Source organism: Colletotrichum higginsianum, chromosome 3 (assembly GCF_001672515.1).
Source record: "Colletotrichum higginsianum IMI 349063 chromosome 3, whole genome shotgun sequence".
Classification (NCBI taxonomy): Eukaryota; Fungi; Ascomycota; class Sordariomycetes; order Glomerellales; family Glomerellaceae; genus Colletotrichum; species Colletotrichum higginsianum.
The window spans coordinates 1,803,522-1,817,182 of record NC_030956.1 but is presented as its reverse complement, the minus strand read 5'-3'; the positions used below and the strand labels follow the sequence as shown (position 1 = coordinate 1,817,182).

General features: G+C 58.7%; 5 protein-coding genes across 5 annotated transcripts; 2 read left to right on the top strand and 3 right to left on the bottom strand.

The window, feature by feature from the left end:
* Positions 1–1,201: 1,201 nt before the first annotated feature.
* CH63R_04113 (Glycine cleavage system H protein) lies at positions 1,202–1,815 on the top strand (the record flags this gene model as incomplete). The annotated part of the gene is made up of 2 exons (XM_018299088.1): positions 1,202–1,325; positions 1,412–1,815. The coding sequence occupies 2 exons, from the start codon at positions 1,202–1,204 to the stop codon at positions 1,813–1,815; spliced, it is 528 nt and encodes a 175-aa protein (XP_018160334.1).
* Positions 1,816–2,070: 255 nt separating this feature from the next.
* On the bottom strand, positions 2,071–3,117 carry CH63R_04112 (Porphobilinogen deaminase; the record flags this gene model as incomplete). Its single annotated transcript, XM_018299087.1, has 1 exon — positions 2,071–3,117. One exon carries the CDS (start codon positions 3,115–3,117, stop codon positions 2,071–2,073), a length of 1,047 nt encoding a protein of 348 aa, XP_018160333.1.
* Positions 3,118–4,566: 1,449 nt separating this feature from the next.
* Positions 4,567–5,282, top strand: CH63R_04111 (uncharacterized protein; the record flags this gene model as incomplete). Its single annotated transcript, XM_018299086.1, has 2 exons — positions 4,567–4,834; positions 4,927–5,282. The coding sequence occupies 2 exons, from the start codon at positions 4,567–4,569 to the stop codon at positions 5,280–5,282; spliced, it is 624 nt and encodes a 207-aa protein (XP_018160332.1).
* Positions 5,283–5,968: 686 nt separating this feature from the next.
* Positions 5,969–9,642, bottom strand: CH63R_04110 (NAD(P) transhydrogenase beta subunit; the record flags this gene model as incomplete). Its single annotated transcript, XM_018299085.1, has 6 exons — positions 5,969–6,003; positions 6,068–6,142; positions 6,208–7,731; positions 7,779–8,231; positions 8,307–9,449; positions 9,546–9,642. The coding sequence occupies 6 exons, from the start codon at positions 9,640–9,642 to the stop codon at positions 5,969–5,971; spliced, it is 3,327 nt and encodes a 1,108-aa protein (XP_018160331.1).
* Positions 9,643–11,549: 1,907 nt separating this feature from the next.
* CH63R_04109 (Fungal specific transcription factor) lies at positions 11,550–13,529 on the bottom strand (the record flags this gene model as incomplete). Its single annotated transcript, XM_018299084.1, has 5 exons — positions 11,550–12,048; positions 12,128–12,378; positions 12,440–12,877; positions 12,931–13,157; positions 13,211–13,529. The coding sequence occupies 5 exons, from the start codon at positions 13,527–13,529 to the stop codon at positions 11,550–11,552; spliced, it is 1,734 nt and encodes a 577-aa protein (XP_018160330.1).
* Positions 13,530–13,661: the final 132 nt, after the last annotated feature.

Genomic DNA, 13,661 nt, shown 5'->3' with positions numbered 1-13,661 from the left:
TGGTCATCGCGACTCGGCGATCCACCGGCATGCCCTGGTTGCTCTACCTTTTTGCCTTCAGGCGAAGCTGGAAGAAGCCCAAAGAGCCCACCCGTCAGTGGGACTCGACAAAGCACAACCAACGGTGCGAGGGTAAAGCACAATCGACGGTGAGCGCCGCGACGGGTGTGCGGCCACTGAGACAAGACGTTCAAGCGGACCAGCCGAGACCTTCTTTGCTGACCAAACAGGCCGCAACTAACTCTTGAGGGCGGTGAGGCTCGTTTCGTCATGCAAAAAGGCGACACATCCGGCGGGTGTAGACAGAAACAATCAAGCAGCCTAGCCGATGTTGGCCATTTGATGTTGATATTGTTATTTTTGTTGTTGCGTCCGATGGATGACATTGGCTATCGCTTTTGCTCTTGCAGCTGCAGCTCGTTGTCGCAGCACCCAATGTCAACAAGAAAAGAGAAGGGGGGAAACCCTCCAATGTCAACAACACAACCAATGCGCCCAGCCAGAGAAAGACCTCAGCACGCGGCATGAGACGATGCACGCACGGGACCCAGCAAGCAGGCGTCAAACCGCATTTTCGACAACGAAGCTTGGAACAATTGACAAATGTAGCACTGGGCAAAACGTTCAAAATGAAGTGGGTGACGCCACGACAAGAGAGGAACTTCTAGACAAACAAAAAAAGACAAAAAAAAAGAAGAAAAAAAGAAAAAAAAGAGAGAAATCCTCATGCAATTTCGTTCGCACGAAATGGGCTGTTCATGCGTTTAAGCGGCAATGGCCACCCCGACGGGCCATTCCCGGATGGCCTCACGACCTGTTCCTGGCCACTCCGTCCCAGCCATTGGGCTCATCATGCCCGGGACGCAGAGTCTTGAGTCCTGACCGCGGGGCTCCCTCATTCCGGCATCTTTGGCGGTCCTCGGCTTCTTCTCCTATCTCATATCTCACGTGCGGTCCCTTATCGCTATCAAGCCCGGCCCGATGGTAACCCGTTACAGCCAGCGCATGACTAACGGTTGGCTCAACAGCTCTTTGAATTCAAAGTGACCGGCTTCGGCAGGTGGGTCCGAACCGATAACCTATCGGTCCCCCCCCCCAAGGCCTAAATTCCCCAGAGCTCTCTAAAGTCTGACCTCATTATCACCCATCCCACCACCTCCAACCAAACCGCATTTCTCAACGTCCTCACGAACGCAACACAATGGCTTCAATTGCTCGCAGCATGAGGGCAGTCCGGCCCTCCGCCCTCTCTCAGATCACGAAGGCCGCCCCCCGCGCAACTTTCCCCCGTCCCGCGCAGCGCGCCTTCTCAACGACCCCCATCAGTGAGCTCTATCCCCGTGTCTCCCTCGGCTACCATCCCGAACCACCAAGACTGACCCTCGGATCTCTTCCGAACCACCCTTTGCAGGCTTAATACGCAAGTACACAAAGGACCACGAGTGGGTTGACCTCAACGCCGACAAGAAGACGGGCGTCGTCGGCATTTCGGAGTATGCCGCTGAGCAGCTGGGCGACGTCGTCTACGTCGAGTTGCCCGAGGAGGGCGCCCAGGTCGCCCAGGGTGACGCCATTGGCGCCGTCGAGTCCGTCAAGAGCGCCGCCGACATCAACGCTCCCATCAGCTGCAAGGTCACCCAGGTCAACCTCGGCCTCGAGGAGAAGCCCGGCACCATCAACAAGGTCCCCGAGGACGACTCTCACGGCGGCGGCTGGATTGCAAAGGTCGAGGTCGACGAGGCCGGCGTCCAGCAGCTCGAGGCCCTCATGAGCGAGGAAGAGTACAAGGCTTTCACCGCCTCCGAGGACCACTAGATGGGGGTAGATACTCGCAAGGGAGCGGTGCGGAAAATTCTGGGAGCCTGGACACATGGATTCTGCACACGGCGGCGGCGTCGGCGGCGGCGCAGGGAATCTCACACCAAGCGGGTGTGCACTTTTATTAAGGTTTGCGGTTCAAACCCACATAGAGCAATGTGATGATGGTCATCAAGAGTTCCAGTGTCTAGTGTGTGCAATGATCGCGGGAGACAGTCTATTTCCGGTTTCACATCATGCCAGCCAGCGTCGTTAGGATGAAGACGGGATGGTCGCTTCTGTCGCCGTTTGGTTGCCCGGCCGCACTTGGTTGACGTCGTCGAGGATCCGTTGTGCTCCTCCATCCACTAGGTCCTGTGCCACCAGTTTACCAAAAACGTCTGCCTCCTCTGCGGTCTTGACCACCTCGGTCCTCTCCGCGTCCACTCCGTGCGTGCCGTCGACGTGCACCACCGTCGCCTTGAACCGCAGCTTCTTGCCGTCCTCGACCCAGGTCGTCTCGACGCCGATCGGCACGCTGCATCCTCCCTCGAGCGTTCGCATAACGCTCCGCTCCGCGACACAGGCCAGCATCGTCGGCTTGTCCTCGAGCTCCTTGAGCACACTCAGCACACGCTCATCGCCCGACCGCGCCTCGATGCCCAGGGCGCCCTGCCCGACGGCGTGCAGGGTACCGCCGTTCTCCGAGTCGAGGAATTGCGAGATGCGGGCGCCGTAGTTCATGCGCAACAGGCCGGCGGCGGCGAGGATGATGGCGGAGAAGGGGCCCTCCGGGTCGTCGCACTTGCGGAGCCGCGTCTCGATGTTGCCGCGCACATCGGCGAACTTCAGCCCCGGGTAGCGGCGCTTCAGCTGGGCGATACGGCGCACGCTGCTGGTGCCGATGACGCTGCCGTCGGGCAGGTCGGCGAGGCCCTTCCAGCCGTGCTCCTCGGCGAGGCCGGCCTTGAAGACGACAACGTCGCGCGGGTCCTCGCGTTTGGTGACGCAGCCGAGGGTGCAGCCGTCCGGGAGCGTCGTCGGCATGTCCTTGAGCGAGTGGACGATGATGTCGAGCTCCTTGGCCACGAGCTTGGCCTCGAGCTCCGACGTCCACAGGCCCTTGCCGCCAAAGTTGTATAGCGCCGTGATCTGGTCCTTGTCGCCCAGGGTTTGCATGCTGTGGACCTCGAACGAAACGTCCGGTCGCGCCTTGGAGAGGCCCTCGACGACGATCTCGGTCTGCTTCATCGCCAGCGCCGACTTGCGCGTGCCGACATGGATGGCGCCGCTTTCGGCGGTGGACGTAACGGCGGCCATCTTCTTTTTTTCCCCTCCTTTTTCTTTGGTGGTGGTGGACCGATGGATGTTGTGTTGTCGGCTCAGCGGTTTCGACGGAAGGGGTTTTCGAGTCGTCCAAGGTCAATTGCACAAACGGACTGCAGTCTGTCGTGTGGTGTGTCGAAAGATGGTACTGGTTTTGGGCCGGGTTTTGTCGCTCTTGGAGGACAGCTTGGTAGAGCAAAGCGATGGCGGGGAGGGATGGAGGGGTAGCACAGGTTGTGGTGAGTCCGTACTGTCAATTAACTGTCTTAAACACTGTGCATGCAGGGTCTCGGGGGTTCCACTCCACGCCGCATCTCCGAGCTACCGACTAACATCTCACGACGTCAAGCCGAAGTTAGCGGTGACACAATTCGCGGTCGTCCCTTGACCCATGTAGCCGCTGTCACGATCGTTTGTATCCACAGGGGACTCGGGGCGAGCACGCATTCAGATGCGCATGCAAACTCGGCTTCGGCCTTAGATCTCGATCCAAGCGTCTTCCAACAACCTATCTCGCCGAGCCTCTCTCTCACTTGCATCGAAATAGGTTCCAGGATGTGTATCGGAGCATCCGACACACGCTGTAGAGAGCAAACAACGTCTGACGTGTTGAAGCACAAAACTCGCCACGAAGCAGCTAGGATGGCCGTGAAATCCTCCTATTCTCCTAATGCCCTTGAAACATCAACAGCGGCACGAGGGCGATGGTCTCACCGATGGCCCTGTTGCGAAGGCACTCTAGAGCGGTTTGGCAAGCACATACAGCACTATTCGCCGTGTCCTTGCACGGCCACAATCCGTTGCTCTGGGTCCTGACGTGGTCGGCCAGCTCTCTCCCTCACCGAGTCCTGTTGCACCCGCATCGTGGACGGGTTACTTTGTGATTGTCGAGATCGGGTTCCGGCAAGCGTCGAGGCCTGATGACGCGGCAGCGCACAGCTGTCATGGTGCGCGGTGTGCCGGCCATGGAATGTTAGCGGAACTGTTTGAAGCACGGTTCCTGGTTACGCCTAGCGAACCCCATCATGGTCGGTCAATTTGCCTGGGCCCCAAAGGCTTGAATCGTTCAGGAGACTGGAACACCAACAGCCGGAGTAAATCGAGAACACATCACTGTTTAGGTCGAGAGCACATCGACCACGTCCCATCTCCACGCGTTGTCTTCATCCCGCTCAGTACGACTCTCCCCGCGGGTGGAACGGACAACACTTGCGCACCCTCACGCAGAGTCCTCAAGGACGCCGTCGTTCGATGCTCTGTCATCCAGGTCAGCGGAAGGGTCTTGCCAGCGATCACCTCTGATTTGCCGTCGCGATGTATAAAACATGGTCAACTCGCTGTGCCAATGAACCGCTCACGCCATCCTTGTCCCTCATCTTAACTTCCAGACCATCAACAATCCATCACATCTCAAATCTCACGACCATCGGCCCTCTCGCAACTATGAAGTACACCTTCCTCGTTCTGCCCGTCCTCCTGGCATGGGCCTCTGCTGCGCCCCAAGACCCCCAGGTGCCCATCTCAACCTCCATCACGACCCTCACCGTGACTGGCCAACCGATCCCCGCTCCTACCGAGCCAATCCCGAACAACCCGAATCCCGTCCCGGCGCCGGTCCCCTCCGGCCCGTCCCAGCCCGCCCCGCCTTCCGGCGGCCCCCACTGCGTCTGCGGCGCGACCTACTGCGGCAAGGTCCTCGTTGGCTTTCAAGGTGTGTGACTCCTCTGTGACCTGATACCACTAAGCATACCCTCACGAAGAAAGAGGAGAGGGGGAAACCCCGTCTCTAACACACCAAGCTAGACTATACCACCGAACAGATCGGCCAGGTCTACTGCTCCACCCCCGGCACGAACTGCGCCGCCGCTGCTCCGGCACCTGAGTTCCTCGAGAACAACCTCTTTGTCTGCATCTGTCCACCGGACCAGAAAGAGGGCTCCATCATCGAGCTCCTCTGCACATGTCAAGGCCGCTGCAAGAACGACGAGCCGGACTTCATCGGCCGCTGCGAGACGCCATGCAATCTTGGGTGCGCTCCCGCGGCCCCGGGCTCGTCGTCGATCCCGGTCCCACTGCCTGTGCCTGTGCCGGTTGAGCCTGCTCCCATCCCGAACGAGCCCGTCCCGGCCCCGGCCTCCCCTGTCCGCAGACGATCGTAATGGGGGGTCACGTCTTGTTGATCTTTTCATCGTCGAGACTGGGTGTTATCTTCAAATCCTTCTTGTTGCTGCTTGTTGGTACTTGTTGCGGGTCAATAAGGATTGAGCCAAGGGTCGCATATCTTCAGTCGGCACCCCATGAAGGGTCTGGCTCCCACACTCCTTACGGTTTGGGTTGATGGGTGAGCGAGCATACGAAGGGACGGGGATGTCTTAGGCGGATACGCTGCCCCCGGGGCAAACCACACTCTCTAGGTTCAGATACCAACATTCTTTCATTTTGCCGTCTGTTGTCACTGCCTATCCGGTCTGAACGAGTTCGTCGGCCTACGTCTGCGTCCAATGCCTAACGATCAATGCTAAGCACGAGATCAAGTGATTGTTGGCTACTTTTGCAGAAGCAATAAGAAAAGAAAAATCAACTTCGACGCATCAGCTAGATCACTCATCGGTATGTACAGCACCCAAACCACCAAAGAATGAGCATCATCATGAGAGTCAAGAAGAAGAAGAAGAATAAGAAGAATAAGAAGATCGCCCACGCTAGAGAGCTCCCTGTAGATGCAGCGCCTCTAAAAGATGCTTCCCGAGTCAAGATACGTATGCCACCGAGGTTGCGCTTTACGACGTTGCGCAAAGGATATCTCTCTTCTCTCTCTGTCGGTCTCTCTCATTCTCTGTAGAATCTATACTGTTCGGGCCTCGACGGCGGCCTTGATTGCTGCGGTGGGGAGGGAGGGAGTCAACAGATGGTTCCGGCAGAAGATATCCAACGATTCTCTCACCTTCGGTGCTCACTTTGGCATCTCCGAAGAGCATGCGTGTTCCGGGCATGTAGAACATGGGGTTCGGTACATCGGCTGCCTCGGGTCAGCATTCCGTTCCGCTCACCACTCCTTTACTAGACCGAAAAACAGCTACTCACCATAGCCGCTGGCCATGCCTCTCTTCATCACAATGACCTGCTTGCTCTTCCAAGCCTGAAGCACGGGCATACCGGCTATCGGGCTGCCGGGCTCCAGCGCGATGGGGTTGACGGTGTCGTTGGCGCCAATGACCAGCGTGACGTCCGTCTCCCCAAAGTCGTCGTTGATCTCGTCCATCTCGAGCACGATATCGTACGGCACGCTCGCCTCCGCCAGCAGCACGTTGCACTGCCCGGGCATGCGGCCGGCCACGGGGTGGATGGCGAAACGAACGTTGATGCCTTTGGCGCGAAGCATGCCTGTGATCTCGCTGATGGCGTACTGCGCCTTGGCGACCGCCATGCCGTACCCGACGACGATTATGACGTTCTCGGCGTTGACGAGCGCCTCAGCCGTGTCCTCGACGTTGGTCTGCGTCACTGCGCCCTCCATCTTGTAGTCCGTCTGCGCCGGCGCCGATATGCCGCCGAACAGGACGTTGGTGAGCGAGCGGTTCATCGCCACGCACATGATGTACGATAGAATGGAGCCCGATACGCCAATGAGCGCGCCAACCGTCGTGAGGAGCGGGTTGTCCAGCATGAAACCCTCCGCCACGAGCGCGAAGCCTGAGTAGGCGTTGAGGACGGTGATGACGACCGGCATGTCGGCGCCGCCGATGGCCGCTGTCGTGGTGTACCCCTTGGCGAAGGAGAGGATGGTGTTGGCCGTGAGCGCCGCCGCGGCGATCATGGGCGAGCCGGGCGCCATGGTCACGAAGGCGCCCATCGTGGCGATGTTGGCCGTCAGCATGCCCGAGTTGATCAAGTGCTTGCCCGGGAGGACGATCGGGCGGGACGACATCTTCCCCGCGAGCTTGAGGAATGCGACGATAGAGCCCGTGAAGGTGATGCCACCGATGAGGACGCCCAGGTAGCCCGTGACCAGGTGAAGCGTCCCGATGTCATCGATGTGCGCCATGACGCTTCCGATGGAGGTCAAGACGGCCGCCAGGCCAACGACAGAGTGGAGTGCGGCAACTGTCTGGGGAAGGTCGGTTGGCGTAATGCGCTTCCCGATGAGGATGCCGGCGATGCTACCCAGAGCCGCGAGACCGCCGAACTGCGTGAGAACCTCTGGGGAGAAGCCGACGGCCAGCAACGATGCCAACACGCCGGAGCCGACTCCGAGCATGCCAAGCATGTTGCCCATGCGAGCAGTCGCTTGCGACGCCAAGCTGGAGAGGGAGCTGATGCACAGCACGGAGCTGACGGCGTAGCCGGCTTGGACGAGACCCGCTGTTCCGGTAGCTGCTGCGGCAATGTAGCCTCCGCCGAAGAGGGCTGCCGGGATGGCGTAGAGCCACGGGTATTCGGGGGGGTCAGTCGGCCGCTTGAACATGTCCAGCATGCGCTTTGTGAGGACGAAGCCGCCGGAAACGTTCACGAAGGCGAGCAGAACGGAGGCTGCGCCGAGGACCTGGGGGAAGGTTTGCGGGACATAGCCGCCGCCCAGGATGAAGAGGCCGCCGATTCCGACCATGCCTGGACCGTGTTAGTCTTGTCTTGAACTTGCCGCCCGCGAGATTTACCTGAGATGGCGTTGGTGACACTCATCAGGGGCGAGTGAAGGGCTGGCGTCACCCCCCACACGACCCTGTAGCCGATGAGAGAGGCCAGAGCGAAGGTGAAGGCGTTGCCCATGAAAAGGGGACCAGTCATTTTGCCCAGGGCCAGGGCGGCTCCCATACCGGCCGTCACGGTGGCGACTTCGCGAGAGGTCTTCTGGAAAGGGGTCAGGGCGACGACCTCGGCTTCTTTCGTGACGGGCGGTGCTTGGACGGGCGCGGGCGGTGGGGCTTTCCGAGGAGGCGGGGGGAGAACGTCGCCCTTCAGAGTGACGATGGAACCGCGCACAACCTCGTCGGTGAGATCGATGCCGAATTCCTTCTCCTTGGGTGCCATGGAGAGGAGGAACTTGGTGACGTTGTTGGAGTACAGGGTCGATGACTGCGTCGGGAGTCTGGAGGGGAGATCGGTATAGCCTGATACCGTGAGCCGAGGCCTTCTTCTTTCTTTCTTCTTCTTCTTCTTTCAAATGAGTGCCATGCACGACTTACCAATGATCTTGACGCCCTTGTACGTATACAGCTCGCCGGGCTTGGTCTTTTCGCAGTTACCGCCGGCTTCTGCCGCCAGGTCAACCACCACAGAGCCGGGCTTCATAACTTCCAGCATGGACTTCGTGATGAGCTTCGGGGCGGGTTTTCCCGGGATCAAGGCAGTGGTGATGATGATGTCGACCTCGCACGCCTGTTCGTAGAAGAGTTTCATCTCGGCCTCAATAAACTCCTTGCTCATTTCCTTAGCATATCCTCCAGCGCCGGAGCCGTCTTCCTTGATGTCGACCTCGATGAACTCGGCGCCGAGAGACTGCACCTGCTCTCGGGCTGCCGGACGCGTGTCGAAGCCTCGCACGATGGCGCCGAGTCTCCTCGCAGTGGCGATGGCGCTGAGCCCGGCAACACCGGCACCAATGACGAGCACCTTGCAGGGCGGGATCTTGCCGGCGGCGGTCACCTGCCCGGTCAAGAAGCGGCCAAAGTTGTTGGACGCCTCCAGGACCGCCTTGTAGCCGGCAATGTTGGCCATGGAGCTGAGGGCGTCGAAGACCTGGGCACGAGAAATCCGCGGGATGAGGTCCATGGCGAAGGAGGTTGCTTTCTGCGCCGCGAGCTTCTCGACCAGCGGCTTGTTCTGCGCGGGCTGCAGGAAGGATATGACGGTCTGGTTCTTCTTCATGAGGTCGATCTCAGAGGGTATCGGGCTGCGGACCTTGAGCACCACGTCGGAGCCGGACCAGACCTGGTCGGCAGCGTCGACGAGCGTCGCGCCAGCGCGGTCGTAGGCCTCGTCGGGGAAGTCAGCCTCGGCGCCGGCGCCTCGCTCGACAAGGACGCTGGAGAAGCCCTTCTTGAGGAGGAGGGCTACGTTCTGCGGGGTCAATGCGACGCGTCGCTCGTTCAAGAAGACCTCCTTGGGCACGCCAACGGTGAGCTGAGCGTACGGCACGGAAGATGGCTCTGCGGTGGTGGAGTACGTCGCCGTGGCCACGCGGCTTGGGACGGACGCGGCCGAGGTGTGCCGGACGATCTGTAGAGGGCGGGAGGCGGCCGGGACGAGATCTTTCACCTCGCGGCCTCGCGCATGGCTGGACTGCCACTTGCGCTGGGCGTCGACGGTGGACGCAGCCGGCGCAACATCTGATGCTAGGTGATCAGCATCTTCGCGGGGGAGGAGGGTCCGAGTAGGTAGGTAATCGAGCTCGTCCGTTGCTCATTACCGGGAAATTCACTCACTTAGGCTGGCAGACCACGCGCGAGGAAAGAGCCGGGCGGATGCATGTGAGGAACACAGGTTGTAGGCCAGAGCTGGCCGCAGGATAGAGGGATTCATCAGAGCGGCGGGGCTTTGGGATCGAGCATACCCAAGCTAACGAAGCAAGGGCGACGAGGCGGAAGGGCAGCGGTATCTCATCTGCTCGCAGCAGCCACTGCCGGGTGATGAACGACTAGTACTCGTATCTTTGGTATTCGAGGGACCTCGGGTATTGAATGTCTGTCGATCGTGGCAAGAGAAAAGAACAGTTTGCGATGAGGGGGGAAGGGAAGAATACAAAGAAGGGGAGAGGAAGAAAGAGAGTTGGGATTGACTTTGCGCCTAGAACGAGAGCAAGACATAGATGACCTTGTCCGGTCGGTGTCACGTTCTTTGGCCGCGTCTCGATCTCTCCTCGTCCTTGTCCTCGCTCATTACTACTTTTAGCCCTTCCCCTCTCTAACGCTCCCATCCTTCATTGACCACTCGCTCGCGTACCCGTATCCTTGTTTTCTCTCACCCCAGGTTCATTGCATCCCCGGACGGGAAGTGCAGAATCGGCTCAAGCGTGTCGCAGATGTCGCAACATGAGCTCCAAGCTCCTCCAATCATTACCCGACTTGGGTGTGTTTGGAGTAGCCGCCAAGTCACTTCACGCCACCCGAAGCTCCCTCTCTGCCTGGCTTCCCCTCATGTTGGATGGCTGACCAGAGAAGAGCACGGTGCGGTACTTCCGCTGAAGCAGCCTTGACGAACGACTGCGGAGAGACGGAGAGAGGGATTGTGAAAGAGAAGCGGACATGGAAATAGTGCGTCACAGATGTTTGATGGTGGTGCGCCCGTGTGTGAGTGTACGCTAGCTAGCTTGGGATGGTCGGATGTGGTATGAGGTGTTGGTGGAAGTGGCCTAGTGCATGCTTCCGTGCAGGGAAGAAGCTGCAGACAGGTGTTCTTGGCCCCTCTTCTCCAGTCCTTCTAGTGTGGGGTATGGGGTTGAAGACGCTAAACTCGGCGCTAAAACATGGCAGACACTGCCTTATTCCCCCTCCCCACCCCCCCCTGTTCAAGGACCTAACACGTCGTCGATAAGCCCGCGATAAAGCCCGCGAGGTTCTGCCTCTATTGCTACCTATTGTGCCTATTCGGCACCTCGTCAACTCACACATCGGGCCCAAAAAGAAAAGTTGTCTCATGTGTCCACGGCACTCACAATGCTCGCAGTTGGCAAGATGCTGCGTGACGCCGCCTAGACCACGCACACCTCCCCTGTTCTGCTCCGTGTTTGCTGCCGCGTTCCGTTGAAAATGCGGGGGAAGGCCAGCTCGTTTCCAAGATGCATAGATATCCGCGTCCTCCGTAAGTCATTGTTTTCGCAGTCGCTGTCGATTGCGTACATTGGCTGGACGGACGTCTATCACACAGCCACGTAGTACAGCAAGATGGACGGACGGATCCGCATGGAAGAACTTTGGAACGCCTCTTCCCCCAACCAGCTGTTGAAGCATCCCATGTTTCCAAGGACTTGTTAATGCCCAACACAGACAGTACACCCGCAGCTGCATTGCCTGTCTGTGCTTACCTGCATGCACAAGCAGAAGAGAAAGTATGTATGTATGCACCGGCTAGCTCGGATCATCTCAGGAAATCGATGTCTGTGCCGATGCGGCAGGCGAGCAGCCAATGGGGTTAGTACACTGCAAGGAGGGCAATGAGAGAGCCAATGCGAACCTTCGCGTTAAATTGCATGATTCTTACCTCAATCTGCAGAGCAGCTGTGCTTGTCTCTTTGAAGCCATCGCTCATCTATACCCAGGCGGTTTGTCTTAGCTGACATTGGATTCCGCGCCTCGTCCAGATTGCTCCCAGTGAGCCAATTCCTCTACTGCCCGTATTTTAACACCGTGGAGTGAAATGTGTACATCATTTTTCTCATCGTGTCCCCAATCCATCACCGTCCTATCAGATGCTTCGACAGGCCTGCGGACTCACTGCAAGAACGAGTCGTCATCCTCCACAAGCCCCATCATCTGCTGGTTGCTATAAAACCAGTCCTCCAACTGCGATGCGTTTCCCATCCACAGCATCTGGTTGAGTGGCACCACCCCCGACCCGGTAGAGGTCATCCCCTCGTCGCCGCCGCTGCCGCCGCCGCCCATCGGGAGCTGGTCCGAACCGTCCGGGCCCCCCTCGGACGACTGCCCCGCGGACGGGAACCCGAGTGCCGTGAGATACCTGTCCATCTCCTGGCTTGCTTGCGCCTGCCCCGTCTGCTGTGAACTGTTGCGCATCTCGACATACCGGAACGCGACGTTGTAGAGGACCTGGAAGAGCCGGCAGAGTCTCGCCGACGCCTCGGTGAACTCTTTGGCGTCCTGGATCGACGCAACAAACCCTTGCAGTCGGGCCAGATCTGTAGCGTCGCTCGTTTCCATGACTTGGCAGAAGATGACGATGAACGGCACGAACGGTGCGAAGAGGATAGTCCTGAAACGTCAGTTGTCATGTGTGAGAGTGCCGGGGCGCGTTGACCCCGAAAAGGCAAAGTCAAGTCGGCTCTACTCACCAATTCATATACATGGGAAACAGGTAGTAGCCGTCCTTGGCCATGATCGCCATGCAATCCTCGTGTCGCTTCAGTGTCGCCCTTGCGGCGCCGATGCACTCTGTACTGAAGGTGGTGGATGAGCCTGGGGGCGAGGGTACCGCCCGGTATATTATGGTGAGTAGCGACAATCTCAGCACCTCGTCAGAGACGTTGAAGAAATCCATCGTGTTTTGGCCGACGGCCTCGATTGCCGACTCCAAGTACTGTGCCTGCAGTAAGACCCGTCGTCAGTCTTGAGCCATGTCAAAAAGGATACTCGGGGCAACTCACGTGCGTCTCCTGGGTGCGATCCGTCACTTGCTGAAGCTCTGCCGCCAACCCCCGTGCGCGACCTTCACGGACTGAGCTCGACTGGGACAACGCCTCGGGGCTGTACAGCAGCTCGTAGGTCTTGCCCTGAATCCTGGATACGATGACCCATAAGCAGAAGTAGCTCATCAGCGCACCGTGCATTTTGCTAGCACTCGACGGGTAGGGGACGGTGATGTCGTAGTCTGAAATTGTTGACGGGCGACCCAGACGGAGGGAGAGCGACTTGTCCACAAAGTAGACGGACCAAAACAGGAAAACCTTGTAATCTTCGTCGTCAGGGTTGCCGCTCCTGACGGAAGCTATTCGGTGGTATCCGAGGGTCTGGCACAGCTGGGCCGAGGCCGTGTTCAACGTCCAGGCAAGGCTTGGCTTTGCCACTTCCATGGCGTGGTAGGCCTGGTCACCGTTAGCGATGCCGTAAAAAGAAAACTGCAGTAGATGGTACCTACGCCGAACAACAAGGCCACGATCATGTCCATGGTGGCTGGCAGGTGCAGAGGCAGGTTGGCCAACGCAGTCTCGAGGTTACTGGTGCAGAGGGTCCCCATTTTTGCATACTCCTCCTTGAGCGGCGCCGCCGTGGCCTTGTTTACGGACAGGTCCATGTAGAGACACTCCAGACCGGCATTCACAATGATGAACTCGGCTTCGTTGAAATCGGCCGGTGAAAAGTAGACTTTGAGGACCAGGTCGGTGAAATGATCTGGGTGGAGGAAGTTGGTTACCCACTCCAGGCCAAGTGTTTTGTGAGCTGGCCAGAGTCAGCATGAAGCACAGAGATTTCCCTTGCAATGGGTTTGAACACGCCTTTTGCCTCGCGGATAGCGTTGACGGCGGACTGCACCGGGGGCATTTCGCAGTCGCCGAGAGCAAGCCTAGCTATAGGTCTGGCGTGGGGATACGTCAGCTCGTGGATGGCCGGTTGCTGCTTCAGCGCGTCGACCAGGGAGTGAAGGGCGTCAAGCGTCTCTCGCATTTCAAGGACGGAGGAGTCATCCCCGACGGCCTTTTGGAGGAAATCGTGGGCAAAGATTGACTGGGCTGTCATGGATGACTCCCCTTCCACCATGGGGTCGCTCGTCTGGACAGAGTTGGCATGGCTGGCAGGCGTCGAGATGGACGAAGCGACGGTTTTCGGCTGCAGGTAGAGCGGTTTCGGTGCGAAAGTCGACGTGTCCGG